Genomic DNA, 21,792 nt, shown 5'->3' with positions numbered 1-21,792 from the left:
ACATCCACTCCCCCCACTGTTTATCTGAGTTTGACCAAATGATACTTCTAACAGCAGGAGTAATCATATTAGCGTGGACTTGGAGGAAGTTTAAGAACCTTAGTTTAGGTAACATTTTTTCTATCCTTCTACACTATGGAAGAGAATCAGAAACAGGAATACACGAATGAGCGAACGAGTGGCTGTACAAGTGATGTTGACGGGAAATATTTTGTTTCTGGAACTGTATCCTATGTTAATTGGTAGTCAAAGATGACATGACATGAATTCTACTTCACAAGAATTGGTAAAATTGTGCTTGGCTAGAGCATGGAGAATTGAATCAACTGAGTTCTTTGTGAATTGGAGATGAAAATACTGAAATAAGAAAAGACTACACACCGTGGAAGGAAGTTAACAATATTGTTATAATAGAGATTATTAAACAATTCAATGGAAAATCAAAAATATATGTCAATGCTGCTAACATCAGATGTTCTTGCTTTGACAACAGATGGAAATGCAGCCATTTTCTCTATTGCTTTTAGAATTAGTTGATGCTGGGAGGGGGAATAGGGATGAGAGTCCAGCTAGTCATAACAATAATAACTTAGTCGTGGGAACCCAAGGACATTGGGCCCAGAGCTGATAGTGTTTTGGAGGGCTGGGGAGAAAGCCATGCTTCAAGCTAATTAGGGAATGTGATTTATGACTGTTTATTGGAGGAGGGAATTCTACTTTGTTACTTTGTATCCAGGGGAAGGGAATTTAGTTTCTGGTTTCAACTATGTAGTGCCGATACTTTGTTTCTCGAATAAAAGATTCTTTAAAGTAAACAATGCCTCGAAGTTCTTGTGAAGAGTTTCATTTGTCGGAACCATGACAATATGTTTGGTTTATAAATTTCAAGGCTTTCAGTTTCTATATACTTTACGAATTTGATACTTTTTATTTTTTTTACTCAGACTCAAGAATTAAGTTCTTCCATTGATGTTCGATTATAGATATTTTAATTATGACAACAATCACAGACAACAAAGAACGAGTTAGTTCCTCTTCTTCATTTACTACGAAAGGTTTTCGTTTGACGTCTAGAAAGGTTCTCTGAATTTTTATCGCTATCTCTTATTAATTATCCCAACATCTGTTTGGGAGGCAAGCTCTCCCAAACATGATGCTCCCAGGAAATTTAAGGAATGTACAAGAGGATCAGTTACCTGACTTGATAGTGACTAACAGGGAAGATTTAGTTGAGAAAGAACCAGGAACATTGGGAACAAGTATAATGATGAATGAATGGTTTTAAGGGAAAGCAAGCTGAGTGTTACAATACATTATTAGGAATTTTAAAAAAAGCAATTTTAATTATTTTGAGTCAGGAAAGATAAATATATAATTTTAAAACAATAAATAGGTCTATTGAAAAACAGTATGCGAATTCAATGCAAGTAAACGTGTGATTCTTTCCCAAAATCTATACAAAAAGGAAAACACAAATTAAGAATCTTGAATGTGCCACCATAATTCAATTGTATTAGATTAACTGTTAAAAAGAAATCCTAAAATTCATGTGCTGGAGTTTTCTTACAATAGAGAAAACAGTACTAAAAATTTGGTTGTCTTATCATGGCAAACATATCACTTGGCTGAAATCATTCTTATAACTTAGTTTTAAAATAAACATTTGAATGAACATTAATCTGAAAAATATGAAGTGTGATATGTTAACTATGCTGTCTAGAAATGAAGTCTATATCTGTCAAAGATTATATCAGCAACAAGAATCTTCCAGAATGATGAAGGGGAAAAAAAATAGGAATTAAATTAGATTCTTCTTGGCCAGTCCAGATTTGCTCACGTAAGAGCCATGTAAACTAGGCAGGCATAGCTGAAATATTTAATGTAAAAAGAATTGCTTAGAATGGTTAAGAGTTCCTTAAAAATCAAGATATATTTCCAATGATATATGAAATTCTGTATAAGAATTCGTTGCTGTGTTTGACACAATTGCCTGCTTTTATTTTTTTCAGAGCATTGAATGATGAGGCTACTATAATTCCCACATGTTTTTCACCCCCTGATCCATTTAGCTACCCCTGATATAGAGAACAAGATTTGAGATGGGCCATAGGAAGTACATATGTTGGAAAGAAATGAGCAAAGAGGTGACCTGTTGTACAGAAAATAATTCATTTGCTTGGCATATGGCAGATTTGAACCCTAGCTTACCATAACAGGGTATGAAGAAACAAAAAAAAAAGAAGGGAAGAAAGGATAATAAAAGCCATAACTTGTATGTTACCTCATTGTGCGATAGATTTAAAGGTAAAAGATTCTAGCCTGCAAGCCAATTGTCTGCTGCTGTCAAACCTTCAAGCTGCACAAGGATGATAGGTTTGTAGTGCTGCTGATGGCCTATTAATGTTGCTGATGGATAAGCCATTGAAAAGAAGAATGATGTTGTAATTGATATTGTTGATGTCTCTCTTGGCAGTGCTCAGTTCAGGACCTGCTCTCTAAATTCAATTGCATCATTTTCTGTGGGTTTGGCACTCGGCTGGATATTTTTGTCTAGCTTTCTGCCTTTGAGCTCCTTAAAGCAGGGATCCTCAACCTTGGCAACTTCAAGACTTGTGGACTTAAACTCCAAAAATTCCTCAGCCAGCTTTGCCTTAAAGGCATCTTTGTTAAGAATAAATATTAGTTTGTCTCAACTTTACGACTGTCAAATAATTTACTAAAGTTCAGGTTTGAGAATGAGTACACTGTTACAAAGCTAGGATCGAGAATGAAAATAAATGCCATTGGGAGTGCATTTTCTAACATCTAAAAATAGTGCTTGTTAGTTGTTAGTATAAGTGAAGAAAAGTAATAGTTCCCTCCATTTCAGGGGTGATTTACTTTATTTCCATAAAAATACTTTTTCAGGTAATTTTCTTGGTTTATCATTTGTTTTCTCCTTTTAATTTTTAACAGGTCAGCCAGTTTCTTTAGTATTATCCAGTAAAGCATAATTTTCCAAATCATTCTTTTGGCCTGTCATTTGCAGTTCCGTAGTTGTTATTTTTTTCTTATCAGATAAAATTTATTCCACATCTATAATTCCTTTATTAATGTCTTTTTTGTTGTTGTTAGTTGCAAAGTCGTGTCCGACCCATCGTGATCCCACGGGCAACGTTCCTCCAGGCCTTAACTTAGTCTAACCATAGAAACAGACATTACTGACAATGTAGTTATCTGATTCCATTCTTCAAAGATCTACTGTATTATTTCTGTTGTTGCGCTGTTTTGCATCATTCAATGTCCCAGTATTAACTGGCTTTTTAATTTTTTTCCCTTGCTTAAAATCTTTAGTTCCCTCTAATATCCAGTTTCTAAATCTTCACTTATCTTTTGCTATGACTTGCAATTTTCAGAATAAACAAAGTTTGTTTCCCATGAGAAATTGTTTATTTTCTTATAGTTATTTCCAAAATCTTATAGTACAAGTCAATATTCCAAATTTATCTGGTCCCTATATCTGTTTATAATTTTCTTAATTCATCGTCTTATTTATCTTTTTGCTATTTATTTCAAATTCTTTAAATTTTTAAGTTTTGTCATTTGTATAGTCTCTTTCACAAGAGCCACCAAAGATAAGAGGGTGTCTTCTCATGCAGGAATCAGCAATTTGCAATCTTCCCTGCCTGTTTCCCCAGTGACATTTTGGAGAAGCTGGCAGGGAAGATTGCAAATGGCAATGACATGATTGTGGGGTGCTTGGCAGCCAGTTGCCAGTTGATCACATGGCTGCAGGGGGAGGGAAGGGATGCAACATTTTGTAACAGCCATGAGTTACCCTTAGCCATTATAATTTTGGGCCTAAGAATTGAGGACTACCTGTATCTTCACTAGAAATTCCCTATGGCTGTGTTTTTTCATGGTAATAATGTGAGAGTGATAAAATGATAAAATATTAAGCATATTTTGGGGGACCTGAAAGTCAAGGTCTTTCAAAGGCAGTGTAGTACGAGTTCAGAATTTCCACAGCCATTAGATAACAGCCAACATATCGTAATTATAGTCCATATCATTTGGCATGCTTTGGTCAGTGTAGTAAACTCCTTCCATCCTGGTAATTATACCCGAATATATAGTCAAGGGATCTTTCTCATTATCTACATTAAAACATCTAATGATATTGTAGTAATGTAATCTGTACAGTGTGATGTTACATTTCACAGAAGAAAAACAACCTTTTATTGTGAAATTTGTGTTATATTCTATAGATCTTAACTGTTTTAGACGTTGCCCTTAATTTTAGTTTTTTTTTTCATTTTGTAACATATACGGTTTGCTGCTGCTAATTAGTGGTTTATGATCCATTATTGGCTCTAGTTTTAGTTTTTTTAATTTTGTAACATACACAATTTGCTGCTACTAATTACTGGCTTCTGATCCCGCATCAGAAAATCAGAGTTAGAAGAATCCATTTTAGCCATTGGATCCAGTTCCCTGCTTAATATGGGCTATGCAAATTAACACATGTTCAACAGATGGCTGCCGAGCCTCTCTTTGAACTGATCTATTTAAAGGGAAAATATATATTAATATAATAAATTATTATTATATAATGAATATATGAAATATCTATTTCTGGGGGACTGAACTACTTTATACACTGTTCCATGTTCTGCCCTCTAGAATGATAAAGAGCAGAACTTCTTTTCAGACAGTTGAAGAGTGCTTCATTGCCCTTCTCAGAACTTGTTTTTTTTTACTTTGTTAAATGCTTATTTTAAAGTGGCGGCAGACCCAATATCGAGGTGAGTTTTGGCCAACACAGAACAATCTACAATTTTAATGATGCAGCCTGAATTGTTATTTGCTTTTTTTCTTAGCACGTCACTTGTACACTTCATTATTAATAATGAAGACGTAAAACATAAGAGTATGCATGTTCAGAACTGCTTTTAACATTTTTCTCTTTTCTAATATGGCTTTAAAATGATAATCGGATGCAGTATGTAGTTAACCAGGATGGAAGAGTGTATGTGTGTGTGTGTGGGGAAATTAAAGCCTCCTGATCTCCACCCCCTATTTTCTGCATTACAGTATACCGTAAAACAAAGCTAACATATGGTCAGATTGGATAAACGCATTATGAATTCTCTGGATTGAAAGAGTAAAAGAGCTTTGTGGTTGCTTAGCAACATCCAAATACGCATCAGAGCTTGTTCAGAGCCATCTTTGTTCTGTTTATTTTTTTCTTTAAAAGGAAAATGATAACGCAACAGCAATTAATAGATTTCAAGGCAAAAGTCATAGAAGTCTTGCTTTACTTTTTTAAATCTGCAAACTTCTCTAAACTTATTTGTAGTTAAGTGCCCTTAAACATGAATTGGCAGCTGTTCAACTAATCAGTCCTAGATGAGCTTTTTGAAGTGTCTTTGTTACAAGTCTACTTGAAATACCTATAGCTTGCCTCCTAGTTGAAATTCCTAAAGAGATTTATGCATATTTAAAATTCAGTAAAATATATCATGGAATTATAGAGTTGGAAGGGACCTTGGAGGTCTTCCAGTCCACTTTTCTACACTGTATAGGAATTCTCAGACTATTCTGAACAAATCCATTTTTTCCTTGAAAATTTCCAGCGATGGATCTCCCATTACTTGAAGAAGCAGGCTATTCCACTGCTAAATTACTCTCACAATCAGGAAATTCTCCTTATTTCAGGTTTGAATCTCTCACTCAGGGGTCTTCAAACTTGGCAACTTTAAGACTTGTGGACTTCAACTCCCAGAATACTTCAGCCAGAGGAATTCTGGGAATTGAAGTCCACAAGTCTTAAAGTTACCAAGTTTGAAGACCCCTGCTTCTCGCTGTTAAGCTTCCATCCACTGGGTCTTATCTTACCCTTTGCCCTGCATGTAGGATAGGCTGCTATCATACTTCCCCCTAGCCTTCTCTTTTTTAGGCTAAACCAAATTCCTTTAACTTCCCTTCATAGAGCTTAGCCTCCAAGCGCCTGACCACTCTTCATTTACTCTTTCCAGTCCCTCAGTATCTTTTTGGTATTGTGGAGACCAGAACACGGCACACAGTTCCATGTGCAGTCAGGATGGAGTACGGCTTTTACACCTGGGCCATTTATATATTTTGCCACTTCAGGAAGTGTACCATAGAGAAGAGACACATGTGTCCCCAAGTTTTTTCCAACTGTTTTCTGCCATCCTAACCCCATGTTTTGCCTGGACATGAGTTTTTGTATGTGAGAATTCATAACATTCTTAGCTGAACTTGATTGGCAAGGTAGTGAGAGGAAGAAAATACTTGGCTAAATCCTCAATGTACTTTAGTAATATCAGGTTACCGCATGGAATCAGATGATGATGAGAATCTGTATTTAAAGAACTGGTATGTATACAGAACCTTACCATGTCACAGTCCATGCATTTAAATTTGGAGTAGCAAACTATCTTAGAAAATGTGCAGTTGTCTTTTGTATTTGAAATTATCTGGGACTTAGTAAGGAAATACAGGAATTAGATACTAATTATCTGTTTCAAATATATTCTTTAAATTATATTTAAAACATGAATTTATGACATACAAAAAAAACACATTCATTGCTAAGCTAGCAGCCTTCTGCTTATGCAACAAGGTTTCCTGACACTCTCCTTGTCTCATTTGAGTGTGTCCTGTTGCAAAGTCCCTCCTTTTTAAAAGCTAGTATTACTGCTTTAATATACAAAAGAGTCTTTCATTTAGTGTATTACTTTATTGAATTTACAGAATTTACCCAATTCCCTCACTACTCTGGCCAACATACAATATGAGATAATTTAAAACAGTGCAATACCAAACAATGAAAACATTTTTTTTCTGTAAAAAAATAACTCCAACATCCCAAGCATCCCACAAGAGGTCTTCATCTTGCCTAGCTCATGTGATAAGTATCAGGTTTTAAAGGCTTATTTAAATAAAGGGCCATCCGACTTTGTAGGTATATTGTAAAGAAGGGCTACAAGAGAAGAGATCTGTTTCTTTCATCCTATCAGGTGACATTTCTTTTATTGGAATTTATAATGCTCTTAGAATTAGGCTTTTTGCTATTGCTGCTTCACTTCTAATAATCCTGCAGATATTATGGCATTTATTTCAGAATCACATCCCTCTAGTGAAGAATCTGTTCTGGCTACTAGTACCTTTGGTTTAAGGTCTGAATTTCTTAGGGATAGTGCTCCTATTGTGGACTTGCCCTTTGATTTTAATGTTATATTTGAGATTTTTTAAAACTTGTCATGAGAACTTATATTTAAAATTAGGGACTTCTCCAATAAAATAAGACTCAAATTAAGTCCATGCACTGGAAATTCCTCACCCTCTTCCTAAGTATTATTAAATGAATACTGAAATGAAGCAAGAACATGCCCAATTGCCTCATCCTAACACAGGTCCCCAACCTTTTGGGCACCAGGGACCAGTGCCATGGAGAAAGGTTTTTCCATGGACCAGAGGGGATGTGGTTTTGAATACTGCCTGCATCCCGAGGATGAAGCTTTGCTTGTTTGTGTGGCCCGCTTGTTGGCATGCTGCGGACCGGTGCCGGTCCACAGACTGGGGATTGGGGATCCCTGCCCTAACACATACTGTATATGCACTTGAGTGAAGAATCAGAAACGGGGCTACTGTAGTAGTGTATACATAACAGCTCTCAGTGTAAAATTCCCCAATGCATTAAGCAAAATGTATGGGAGACGGATGTTGAAGTGAGGTCAACATGGCATAGTCCTGCCTTCTTCAATGCATATTTAATGTACATGTTGATTTGTACATAGCTAGTAGTTTTATATCAGACATCAGTTCTAATTCACAGCTAGCCCAGTCCCTGAATACCAATTATGTAAGAGTTGAGGCACAAACCAGCATCTCCCAGGTGACAGGTGACTATTATGTAAAGAGCTACTTGGTTTCAAGGCTATCAAGCACCTGCTAGATATCCATTAATTTTAAAAGGTCAGAGAAAGAAGCTTCAAATGTAAGCCCTTGAGAGTATAAAAGTACTTTACATTTCTGTGTTGTACAATCACAAGTTGGAACAGGTTATTTAGTGTCAGTCAAATGTTTGTCTTTATATATAGTATTTATTTTATCTTTCTATGCATATAAAACACTTGAGAAATACTTCCAAATGCACCACAACATCTTAATATAGTAAATAATACAAAAAGCAGTTTACTTGGAACAGCTTACATTCTGCGATGATATCTGTAATATCATTAAACATCCACATCTGTCTATCCCAGGTCTTTGGAAAGGGCTCGATAGGTGGAGAAAAATGCCAAACCAAGTCTGAACATCTGGCTGACTGTGACAAACCATAATAACAATAATATAGGACCACAAAATAGACAAAGAAAATGAAGAAGCCAAAATGCTTCTTTAGAATTCAAAAAGACAAGCATCTGTCACAGAATACCCTGGACTTAATTGTTGATAAGAAAGATAAAATCACTGTAAGTTCTGCATTGGTCAGTTTTTTGCCAAGATAGTCAATCAACTTTATTTTCACTGATGAGCAACTGTAGTTGATTGCCAATATCAATCACAGTTTGCCTGGCTTCAATGATGTAAGTTGTAAACTCCTGAAAAGCATTCCCAAATTGGGGGCACAATTTGTTTCATTCCTTTTGTATTTGACTCACGAAACAGCAGTATTTTTGATGGCACATAGATGTTATAATTTCTCCCTTAAGAACTCATTTAAGCTCACCACATCATCTTGGGTAGCCCTGACTAATTGTGAGAAAGTTATAATACAACTTTGAGAAAATTATAGTCTAACTTTCTATAATATAGAAAGTAATAGGCCTTAAAGGAGGCGATGACTCCCTGATCCATTGGCTTAAGTAATGATGTAATGATAGTGTGTGTGTGTGTGTGTGTGTGTGTGTGTGTGTAAAAATATGACCTCTGCATTGGGGTGAAGGTGATCTAAAGTGGTTGGATGTCCACGTGTGTTGTGAAGCACAAGAAGCCTGAAAAGAATTTTCTTGATCACGCAATAATATTCAGCAACAGGGACAAAATGATTTAAGAACCAATCTTGAAAAATGGTAATTTTAACCAAAGCCTTTGTAAAATAAAATGATAATAATAGAATAAATAATAATAGATTATTATATAATAATTATATGTTATATAATAATAGAAAGAAATACCTTAATGGTAGGGTGAAGTGCCCTTGGATTTAGTCTTGAGTTTGCCTTTTTAAACAAGTAAAGGCTTGAGTTTGGAATCCCCAGAAGGCTTTACCCCCCAAGCAATAATGTTAGCATGTCCTTCAGTGCCTTATGCCTGCTGCACTGCACTTTTTTTTTCCTTTTTCAAAATTGTAGCTCCTTTCAGACATCCCCCCCCCCAAATCAGCCAGTTTTGTCTACATTAAATACTTGGTCTGGCAAATAACATCCCTTTTCAATAATTGTTTTAAACATGTCAGGAAAGTCACACTCAGCACTTCAAGATGAAGCATGGCTTCATCTTTAATATTATGTAAATTCACCCTCACTTTGAAATGGCTGAACCAGCCCCCACTCACAAAAAAAAAATCTCCATCGCAGTTGCTGCACTTATAGCTTTTAAATTATTGAGTAGGTTTCAAGCTTTTCTTCAATAAAGTAAGGCTAATAGGGAAATTATGCTGATTTTGATCATCCAACAAAATTATCAATTGCATTTCCATTTCAATGATTAAATTATTGTGTTGTTTAATAATAATTGTAGCTTTTGTAGGGCATGGCCTTTCACATGCTCCATTATTCTTACTTTACTTATTTCTTTAAAAATGTTCATTAACCAACTGTAGCCAAATGCTTCCCACATCTGATGACGTTTCACCTCCTTCTGACTGCTTTATTAATTCTATTATATTTGTGATTGGGTTTTTTTTCTTTGATGTGTCACCTACACTTGCATCGGATTTATGCTTTGGACGCATGGTAAATAGAGAAAAACAACAACATCCAACTAAAATGTCATGTGATCTACACTAAAAATGGTGGACAGCATTCTTCCTTCATTTCTTGAGCCACCAAACCACTGAATCTGCATAATGTCTTTGCAAACTGCTAAAAACCTCTGAAAACAAGCTGCACAGTATATTAAAAATGCACACGCTATTTTGTGATGGTCATGAAAAAAACATTGTGTGGTTTCAGCGGTTCATTGGCTGCCATTTCTAGTCAGATCACTTTGCATTTAGCTATCTGCTATTTTTAGTAATGTGTAGTCTATTCATAAATACAATTAGTTGATAAATTCATTATTTATTTAATCAATTTATTTAATTTATATTCACCCATCTCCTCGATAAGGAGACTCTGGGCAACCTAGAAACCATAAAAAGATAAATAGAAAAAGGATTAAAAATTTAAAAGTATTTCAAAAACTATAAGCGAAGAGATGGGTGGCATGGGGATGAGATCTTATCCCATCAACCATCTCCAGTGGTGAGCATCTCTTGGGGCTCCAAGCCAACCATCCAAACCAAGTTTTAATACCCTTCTGGCATGCCAACAAGGTGGGAGCAGTTCCCATCTCTGGTGGTAGAGAATTCCGCAAAGCTGGGGCCACAGTGGAAAAGGTTCTTCTCCTTGACCCAGACCATGGAATTCCTTAGCAGATGGGGTCCATAGCAGGCTCCTTTCCACTGAAGCAAATGAAATGGCCTAGTCCCATTGGGATGCGATGGCTCCTCAGATATCCTGGATCCAGGCCATATAGGGCTTTAAAGGTAATGACTTATATACCTTAAATTGGAACCAGAAGCAAACTGGTAACAAATACAGCTTGTGCAACAACAATTTTATATGTGTATATTCTTAATGCTGGGACTGCCTGGACCAAATTGTTCATAATGCTTAAAGATCTTAAAGTTAAAATGTTCAACTTACAGTATATATGGAGATGAGGATACAATAATATGTTATTTCTGATACCAAAGGCATACCTGGAGAGTGCTGTAGCAAGCTGTATCTCCAGATGTCTAACATCTCATTTTTTTTGTACTTCATGTAAACATGTTACAGCTTTCTCATTTTTCTTTTTTTTCCACTATCCAATTTTGCAATTTTGATAATCTCCATGAACTTATTTCACAGTAGAAATAAGTTAGTAGCTGAAAGGCAAAAACGAATGTTTTAAAGCTGCAGAAAAATCACAGTGTTTTGCCATTAGATTTTAGCAGTCATGTGGATTCTGAAAAGAGCAAATGCAAATGGATGAGGAGCACTAAGATCTACTTTAACTATTCTGTTATAGCTGATAAAATTGTGACTGTTTTTTTCCAAACAAATGGTTACTTTCCAGTGAATAGTTAATGATGAATTTAAAGGGAAATGAGCTTATCTTTAGAATGAAAAACAAGGAAAGCAGGAACATAATGGAGGATGATTGAATTAATTTATGTGAGATAAGAAACTAAACTGTTTGATTTCTCATCATACTATTTTTTTCCTCTCAGCCATGAGATCACTTGCTAAAAGAGCAAGCAATGTAATTTATTGTGTCAATTCCCATGAAGTTAAGAAATTATGCGCTTTTCCTCAGTTTTTGAGTATTCTGTATGCAACTGGCATTTTGACTTCAATCAAAATACATTTTTCAAAACAAAGTTTCCTTAGCTATACTAATACGGTGTTTCTCCTGAATGTATAGTCGTGCAGATTTGTAAATGATTCTATTACTATAAACTGCTTTAAGTGTCAAGTATATCAGCATACAATTCACTTTTCTTTTCTTTTTTGGGAATAAAGGCTGAAACAAGAGAAAGTGTAACTGAATCACTCAAAAGGCACCAATGGAAGCTCACAAGCATGGGTGAGCAATCATGCTAATAATCTGATAATCTCATGGAGACTTTAATCACATGGATGTCAGTTGCTATCAATAGCAGCTGCTCAGAAACATCTGCCTTTTTGCCAATGTAAACAATAGGGGTGATGCAGGAAAAGAGTCAGTTTTCATAGATAGGGTACACTTTCTAATTGAATTATTTCTCGTTGAAATTCTAAAATTCTAAAACTTCATCTAAATATCTAGTGCTCTCCCTCTTTAAATATATGTAGGGAACAATAGGTAGGATGCACACCTTCCTGTTTTGTTTTGTTTTTAGCAGCCACACCTGTGCACATTTAAAGCAAGTTCCTATCTCAAAAAATTTTTTTTCCTTCTGGTAGGTTTTTAAAAAAAAATAGAATGGCTTTAGTTGTTTTTGTTTTCTTTCCTTCTCCTTTATAATCTGTGATTACTTAAATTTTGGGAAAATGTTCTCTCGTAGGGGTTTTTTTTTTTGGTTCATATTACCAATAATACCAATACTTGGTAATTAAAGCTTTGTAAGATAATGTTGTCTTTTAAGTAGGTTTTTTTGTGGTGATTTTTCCATCACCTTTTTTGTTCTGCTAACGGAACATCAAATTCTTGCTATTTCTGTCCAAAGTTCAGTAAGCAGACTTACTGATCGTTGAAACTGTATGCATGCTGTGAGAAAGGGTCTACTAGTTTTTGCTCCATGTTTCTCTCCAAATGATTTTGATACCAGCACTTTTAGATTTGACTGTAGTTTCTTAATTAGCACACCTGGTTATCATTCAGCCCTCTACAGCAGATTCATTAAACTGGACATAATTATAAAGATGATCACAAAAGCCAATATATGAAAACCATCCATATATCATTTCTATAAGGATTACAGGAAAAGGAAGGAAAAAGATGCCTTTGTGACTTGCCGTATTCTTTAGATTTCTAACCGTGAGTCTCAGAGGCTGATTATATACAACTTGCTAATTAACGATTTAACAAAACATGCTGGTAGCGTTTGACTTACGATCACAATTGAGCCCAAAATTTCAGTTGCTAAGCAAGACAGTTCTTAAGTGAGTTTTGCCGCATTTTATGTCCTTTCTTGCTCCCGTTCTTAAGTGAATCACTGAAGTTGCTACATTAGTAACATGGTTGTTAAGTGAATCTGGCTTCCCTATTGACTTTGCTAGTCAAAAGGTCGCAAAAGGGGATCACCTAATGCCAGGATATGACAACCATCATAAATATAAATCAGTTGCCAAGCATCCAAATTTTGATCAGATGATCATGGTTGACCATAAGTGTGAAAACAGTCATAAATCACTTATTTCAATGCCGTTGTAACATTGAATAGTCACTAAATGAATGGTTGTAAGCTGAGGACTACTTGTAGTTGCTATCTTCTCATAACTTGCTCTGCTTCAAAAAACGTAACATGTCTTGGTATCATATACACGCTAAAACATTGCGTAGTTTTGCTGAGTCATGAACCCCACAGTCTCATTTTAGCATGTTAAAATGCTTATCTTTAGTGATTCAAATATGACAGTTTGGGTTTCAATTCTTCCTATTGCTGTAGGAAAGGAACAGCTGTTTCTGATATTTGCAAAAAGTACTGTAATTTCAAAGGGGAAAAATACATAATGCCAGAATTTAATATCTGCAGTGCCAATGGAAAGATTTGAAGTTTTTGTCTGGCAGTCCATGGAGTGTGAAAAAGATGAAGAAATACAGATCTTTGGCTGTAAAGTAATACTGAAAACTAAAATTTCCTTATGCAAAATCATATTACTGCTGATTTTGAAACAATTGACCTACAGTTAATTAGTCAGATTGGCTGCACAATCCTGATGCAAAATTAAATTAATAATTTAGAGGAAGTAAGTGCTGATTAACATTTGTTATAGGGGTTAAGACTGCAGTGAAAATATTCAGGTTCATGGTGAAAATACTTAGCTTGCCTCCAGACTCCAGGGATGACTAACATGAAAGCTGTAAAAGGGTAACTTGTTCTTGTCACAGTGCATAGTTGTTGATGTAACAATACACTTGCAGAGCAGCATGTCCTGCTCCTGCAACCTTCATACTAGCAAATGGAAAGGGAATATACTATATGTTTAATAGTATGTAGGAATGACCTTGAGACTGGGTGGATAGATGGAGAAAGATGCTACCTAGGGAACAATCATCAGGTAAGAGAGGACATAGCCCTCAGTTGCATAATGGGCAGAAAAAGAGCCTCAGAAAGGAATCTCCTCAGCTTCTGAAGCTGAAAAAGAGAAAGTTGTGTTTTCTGTCTGCTCTTCCTGTGAAGGCTGACATCAGTCTTGCAAGTTTCATAGGCCAAATCTTCCACTATTTCTTTTACGCTTTGCACTTATGTCCTATGGTAAAGTACCCACACTACTAATTGCTGGAGCAGTGAAGGGAAGTTTGGTTTTGCAACAAGCATTGGTCAAAAGGCTTGGAAAGGATTGGGGCAGAATTGGGGTTACCATAGGAAAGATATTCTTAGAGAATTAGTTATAAGAAAGGGAATTTTGGAGACCCAGTGTGAGGTGGTGGTTTAAGGCCCCAGGCTAGAAACTGATAGATTGTGAGTTCTAATCTCTGCCTTAGGCATAAAGCCAGCTTGTGCCAGCTATTCTTTATCAACCTTAGGAAGAAGGCAATGTCAAACCACTTCTCAAAAAAACTTGCCACAAAAACCAAAAGTGATGACTAATCCAAAGGTATTCCCCCCAAAAAAAAGTATGGAAGATTTTAGCATCCTTTTCTCCCTCCCCCCTCCATAATAGCTCTCATCTTGCAAGGAAATGAGTGTCTGAGACTTGAAGTATTGGTTTGAAATAAACTTTGTTTCTGGTTTAGCATAAGATATTATATAAGATATTAATATATATTAGGCAAGCCAGGGCACTATACCTTAATCTATTACATTATCTTTAAAACCAGTCCTCAGTATGGCAGCTTAAGCAAATTTAAAAATAGGGATTAGGCTCTAAATTTGGTTGTCTTGGTTTTGGAATGCATATATCACATTGATTTTTACTGAAGTATTACTTGGCACGTTGTTGGAAACATGACATATACTGATAATGACATTTAGTGAATGTGCATTGTGTTTATTTACAGGAACATATTACAGGAACATATTAGGTGATTTTTGTAAAGTAGCATGAAATTAGTGCTCTGCATGACAGATGTGTGAGAAAAGGAATTTAGGGGTTTAGCTAGAGTTAAGAAAAACAGTGTAGTCCTTTATACTTGCTGCCTGCTGCAGATCTCTTTTCTTTGTTGAATACGTTCTGGATAAATTCTGCTTACACAGAAATACTACAAATATTGCATAGATATCATAAATCTCCAGTGTTCTCTCATCCAAAAGAAACTAAATATTTGTGTGATGTATGCAAAGCTACACTTGGAATTCATTCAGATGTTATCCTCAGGCTGCTAAGAAAAGTGTTTTGTTACATGTTTATAGTTGACCTTATATAAATATTTTGTGAAAATGAGAAAGTACCCAATCTGTAATTAGTAGGTGGGTTCATTTGTCATGATTTTTTAAAGCATGTTTATTTAAAGTGGAAAGAGCTAACAATGAAAACAGCAGGCAAGCAAGAACAGTTGGAACACATGATACTTTAGTTCTTTGCCTTTGATAATGCTACACTAGTGACAGCAGATTTTATTCTGAGCATTAATATATTGAAAATAAAATTGAAATTTTAATTTATTGAAGTACGAACACAATATTTTCCAATCTGTTTCTAAAATACGTACTGAATATTAAGATTGTAAGCACTTGTTATTTGGTATAGTCAGTCACAGAAGAGTTTAATAATGCATCTGTGGAATTAATTTTCACCATTTACGTTAACAATTACATGAGCTTATAATTGTTTGTTTCATTTGGAAATGAAGAAAAATGGACTGGGAGAATACTTGTTTTTTTATTAATAAAGATGCTTTCTGCTATTCTTTAATGTAGAAAGCCTTGTTTTGATTTAATCTTCTTATGAAGATGGGATTGTGGGTAGAACCATCTGGTTGCTAGGACAACCCTGGAATGTTCATTCAAAAGATTGCAGCATTGGACACAAAACACAAGATGCTGGAAGTGGCGATCTTCTCTGATGTAATTTAAGGACAAATTGCATGGTAAATGGTTTGTTACAATGGATTTTGAAATTCCAATAAATAATTTAAAAAATGATTGAAACATAATCCTTGGATTTCTTTCCAATTATTATCATTAATCTTGCTATCCTACACATGTTTATTTAATTCAATGAAACTGCTTCTTTGGAAAGAGATACAAGATAATAAAACACATAGAAAATGCCACAAATAAGTTAAAAGTTATTTATTACTGAAAAAAAACCATGCCATTGAAGTTATTTTTTTATAGCAATGTTTCTCAACCTTGGCAACCTTAAGAGATGTGGAGTCACAGAATTCCTCAACCAGAATGCTGGCTGGGGAATTCTGGGAGTTGCAGTCCACACCTCTTAAAGTAGCTAAAGTTGAGAAATACTGATTTATGGTATAGGAGCTAATTTGATTTAGGGTATAAAGGTTTCCAGTGGGAAGCTGAACAGTGGCAACATTGTCTAGATATGGATCATTTAATGCAGGGAAGAGAAATGAAAAAATGTTCCTTTTTCTTGATTTTTCAAGAACAATAATGTCAGGTGAAAGAAGAGGATTTTTAGCTCATTTTTCCTCACTTGGGGGAAGGGGAGGTTTATATTTTATAAATTTCATGAGTTTAAACTTGGGAGGATAACCTTGGGAGATCTTAGGTACTATGAAGAAAAAAATCAAACAAATTCAGAATTCACATGAACTACTCAGTTTGCATTGAAGCCTGAATGGACTTATTTCTTAACTAAGATTTCTACAGTATGTTATAAAAGTTGGCCTTACACACACCTGATTGTATCTATCCTTACAAAGAACTTACAAAGAATTCAGCCTTCAAATGCCTATTTTATACTGTTTGCTTTGCTAACTTAATTCACTTTCCCTCAGCCATAAGGTATTCTTCAAGTCATCAACTCCTGGTGCCTTTATGGACTCATCTATGTAATTTCTTGTCCACAGTCTGTCCTTATCATCTTCTGGGATTTTTTCCCTCACCAGTCTGCTCTACAGCCTTGGCAGTTCTTAGTAGTCTCCTATCCAAATTCAAGCCAGATCTGTCCCTGTTTAATTTTTTGAAATTAAGCAAGGCTGGCCAATGTTACCACTTAGTGACAGATGCAGTGTTAGAAGCAGGCAACCACTTTACTGGGGAAGACAGAGGAAGCAAAGTTGGATGATTCAGCATTTGTGAGATAATATAGTCGGAACAGTCCATAAGTAAAAATTGGGCCTTTGCCCTGCCCTTTATATGTTGAATTCTATACACAAACATATGCTTTAAACAGGACTTGATGATTAGCTACTTATATGCTTTTGAATTATTTTGTTTTGTTTATTATTGAGAGAAATTTCTTTTCAAAGCAAAATATTTCAGTGGAATGCGCATTCCATTCATTTTGGGCAAAGCTTTTCCTTCAGCAACTGACTGTTCAGAGAACATAGAGAGACATAAGAGCGAATATGTGAGTCGTGGCTGTGGCAACATTTGTATAAAAAAGATGTATGCTCTCTCCAGTAATCGGCAATCATTTTTTTTACCTTATTCTCCCATCTCTCTTCCTGTGCATGTATTTGTAAATAAATGGTTTTTAATCTAGAGCAAGTATTCCCCAGGCATCCTTGCATACAACTTGTCTCTCCTCAGCCAACCAGCCTTGTAATTTGTTTTCCTCCTGCTCGCCTGGAGCACATGACTATTGTTCCATATTGTACCCACCTAGGTGGCAAATTTCACAAGTCTGTGATAGTTGCATATGTAGCATATTTCAATTTTATGTCCGCTCATCTAAAAAGCTCAGTTCTGCCAGTGTTTAATTCTGTCTTCTTTTCCTCATTAGTTTTAAAATAATTTTACACTATGTCAAATAAAGGATTCTGATCAGTAAAGTATGAATAAATATTTGTAATTAAATGACGTAATACAGGATAAAGCTGGTACACTTTCTGTAGTTACTTGGTCTAGTAATAGAACTGGAAAACCTTTTCATGCTGAATGTATATCAGTATAATGCATGTCTCTCATACTTGGTAATATATATGCAATAGTATGTTGGCTTCAAGATAATTTGTAGTTATCCCAGCTTGCATAGAATAGCTTGACTGTGTTTGGAATTAAACAGGTCTTGGGTTGTGGTTGTATCATACTAGGCAAAACAGTCTAATATTAGCAGGAAATGCTTCATGAACCCAGTATGCTACATCTGTGCTGTTCTAAAAGAAAAAAAAGTTACATGAAAGCCTTCATTAACCAAGTCATTATAGGTGACAGAGGATAATAGCTGATTACGACCATGGCATGTAAAAGAGGAGTACATGATAATGAACTTGAACTAATGAATTATGTGAAAGAAACAGAAAAATAAATGTTTCTCTATTTGTGATATTAGGAGAAAAGGTAAGGATATAATACATCTGAATGAACTTCTCACCTTGTGGAGTGATAAAGATGTTGGTTTTAATTATGGATAAAGGAACATAGATATACAATATGTCAGAAAATACATTTGGGCTATTTAGGTTGTTAATATGTATGTAGCAAAGTAGGAATCCACAGTGTGGTGATGGTTGCATATTATATTCCAGTAAGTGGAAGAACCAGAAAGGAGTTTCAGGAAAAACTACAAAATTATTCTTGTTTGCTCTGATTGTAATCCTTTGTAGTGGAATAGAAATCTGATAATGTAAATATTAAATTTTAGGAAGGTAAGATAAATTCTATCCTCAGAATACTCTTTCTATAATAGAAATATTAATATGCTAAAATATTAAAATTATTAATTTTAAAGTATTAACAATAATAATTACTATCCAATTCTGACAAATAAAAATAAAAACAGAACAAAATAGAAACAGAAACTAGAATGTTTCTGCCATCATGCGTTGCGTCCTAGCCAAAATATTGGTCCAAGTGCCAAGTCTGATGCAGCAGAGTTGATAATCAAGATATGTTTACTACATAAAATATTGTTGAAAAATTGACAAGACTACTATTTAATTTTTCTTGGAAACTGGAATAAAAACAAAAGCTAATCACAGTTATTTAATCATTTTTGTTGATATATGCTGAAGGCTACTGCTGAACATGACTTACCAGAAATGGGCAAAGAAGACCGGGGAAGTTATTCAAAAAGAAAGCTAGTCTCCAACTGGCACCGTTATGAAGAACGTGAGAAAGAAACACAAAATGGCAGTGGTGAATCTCAGCGTGGGACAGACTTTAGTGTACTGCTTAGCTCAGCAGGTAAGAAAGGAGAATCACAAGCAGTAGTCAATTTCTATCGACTATTTGTCTGCAATTTGTCTTATAATACTTGTTTTATAATAATGCATATTTGTCTTATAACAATGACATTTGGAATATTCCTCTCTTGGTGTTTGTTAACTTGTTACATTACAAATTTAGAAGTTTAGTGCTGATCTTTTTTGGAAAAAGGTTAAGAACCCAAGAAATGGCTTTAGATCTAGTCTGTAAGAGTAATCTTAGGAGACAAGTGGAAGAGCCGCAGCCAGGCAGTGATCAGTCAAGAGACAGACCACAGAAGGAATAGGGGTGGAGAAAGGATCTCAAAAGGTACTCTCCCAGAAAGTAAAGTCAAGGGAGGGGAGAAATGCTCTCAAACTTGCAAGGTTTTGTTACTGTGACCCAGCAATAAAGGTAATGTTAGTATTCATGTTTTTTGCTTTTTTCCCCTGTTTTTTTTCCTTGAAGGGCTGATGGTCCCTTGGCTCATTTATGTTGGCATAATATAAATAGCATTTTTAGAAGAGGAAATACAGGTCCTATAATTGCTGCTTCTGATCTGTTATTAAACACTGCTTATTCTTCTCTTAATTGCTAAGGCAAAATCACACATAACAGTAAGCAAATGTACTTGTTTTGTAACTGCAGTTGTGACCAGCAACATGCTAGTTAAATGAAGTGGTTGCCAAGTGAAAAAAATCACATGATTGTGATGGTGCTTACAGTTTTACACAGGACAGCACATATATTCACCAACTGTAACGGTGAATATATGACAGAACGACATGCTGTGAGAGTCGTAAATGTGGGCATCAATTGCAAAGTTACTTTTTCATCATCATTGTAACTGTGAATGATCACTGTCTGAGGCAATCACTAAGGTAGGATGACCTGTAGCACTTAGGGACAAGACCACTATTTATTTATTTAGGTTTTTTTTTAAAAAGCCATATAAATACTCAAGATGTTTGTGCAGAGTATGGTCTAAATTAGACAACAACCAATTTCATTGACTATTCAAGAGAAACAGACAAAGCAGGTAACTCCCATTTTTACTTTAGATTTGGGAAGGGAGATTTATTTGAGATATTTGGTATGCTATTTTTATTGCATGGTCAGAATTGGCACCATTGTGATCATGCTTATTCTTTATTTCTATTGTCATCAACAGTGTGGCCTTAACCTTGCCACTAATTCCACAGAGAGTATTCTGTACTAGATAGATAGAGTAGCTTGAGCAAAAATGCATAAGTGCAGCAATAGAGAGTTCAGTGAAGAGGTTCGTTTTCAAGTGACCTAGAAGCTTAGTTGAAACAAGAGAAGAAAATATGAGTTCTCTGCCCTTCTTTTAGCTGTATTGATCGTGACTGTTTAAGGAACTTGGAACAATGTTTCAGTGCAGTGCAAAGTGGATTGAACCAGCAATATAACACTTCTGAGTATGCTCTTAGCTATAAGAGAGAGAGTGACTTTTTATAGTAGTTTTTAATCAGATATTTGCTGTAAGGTTAAGCCGTTTCAGCTTTCTATCTGATAGAAAGTATGTTTCTAGGTTATGAGAAAGTATGTTTCTAGGTTATGTTTCTAGGTTTTTTATATATATATTTTAAAGATCTTCATGAATGCTTGGTTCACGGAGAGACTCCTTGATGGAAGTAATTTTTGATCTTTCCTCCCGGTGTTGTGGTAGTATAGTACTTTAAAAAACTGATCCTATTGTTTTGGTATGGCATATTTTTGTAATTGTGGTTTGCTGCCACTAAAGAAAACGTATTAAGTAAATTGCCTGATGTGTTTTCTTTGTTTGACGTCTTTACTCTGCTTCTCTAGGTTCTGTTATGTTTCCACAAATTCTTCTCTAATAATTTTTAATGATATCATATGGATTTGGCTTATACATTTTGGATTTGCAAAATTAATTCTCCTCACATATCCTTTTGCTTTGGGCCAGAATAATAGTGAAACTGAAATTTTGCTAGGGGAGTCAAGGAAGATGTGGACAGTTTTCCATAGATTAATTCAAAAACAATGCACATTTAATGTGTGTTATGGGTGAAGGCAAGGGGATAGTGATAGTAAGAGATCAGAGGTGAAATAATTAGGAGGATTATAATCTTGCTTTTTCTTTCATGATTTTCTGCTATGATAATAAAATACAAAGAATATTTAAAGAAGTGATGGAAATCTATATACCTTGTTTTAGTAACCTACACCCCTTCTACATAGGGTTCAGTTATCATATGTTAGTTCAAAATATAGTAATAAAGGAAAAATGAGGTTGAAATGGACTTCTGCTCCATTATTTCAAGGAGGAGAGGGATGAGCATGATAGGACTGACCTCTTTGATTTTTTTCCACATTTGGTAGGTAGGTGAATGTCTGCAGTGGGAGAGCTTCATGGAGGTATCCATGGAGGTTCTCTGTACAGAGCAATTTGGTGTAGTGGTAAAGATGCTGGTCTAGAACCCAGGATACTGAGTTCTAGGCCTCCCTTAGCCATGAAAACTAGCTGGTTGATTTTGGGTCAATAACTCTCAGCCCAACCCACCTAACAAAGTTGCTGTGGGGAAAGT

The 21,792-nt window shown here is 35.3% G+C and overlaps 1 protein-coding gene across 1 annotated transcript in view; it reads left to right on the top strand.

Moving 5' to 3' along the window:
- AVEN (apoptosis and caspase activation inhibitor) overlaps nt 1-21,792 on the top strand; it is a 126,413-nt gene that overhangs the window by 13,631 nt on the left and 90,990 nt on the right. Inside the window, exon 2 of the mRNA XM_015825758.1 lies at nt 19,048-19,219. Coding sequence (XP_015681244.1) covers nt 19,048-19,219 — 172 coding nt within the window. The remainder of the gene's footprint in view (nt 1-19,047; nt 19,220-21,792) is intronic.

The sequence above is a fragment of the Protobothrops mucrosquamatus genome, unplaced genomic scaffold (genome assembly GCF_001527695.2).
Source record: "Protobothrops mucrosquamatus isolate PMUCROS unplaced genomic scaffold, P.Mucros_1.0 scaffold_202, whole genome shotgun sequence".
Lineage (NCBI taxonomy): Eukaryota > Metazoa > Chordata > Lepidosauria > Squamata > Viperidae > Protobothrops > Protobothrops mucrosquamatus.
This window is presented reverse-complemented; position numbering and strand designations above follow the sequence as displayed.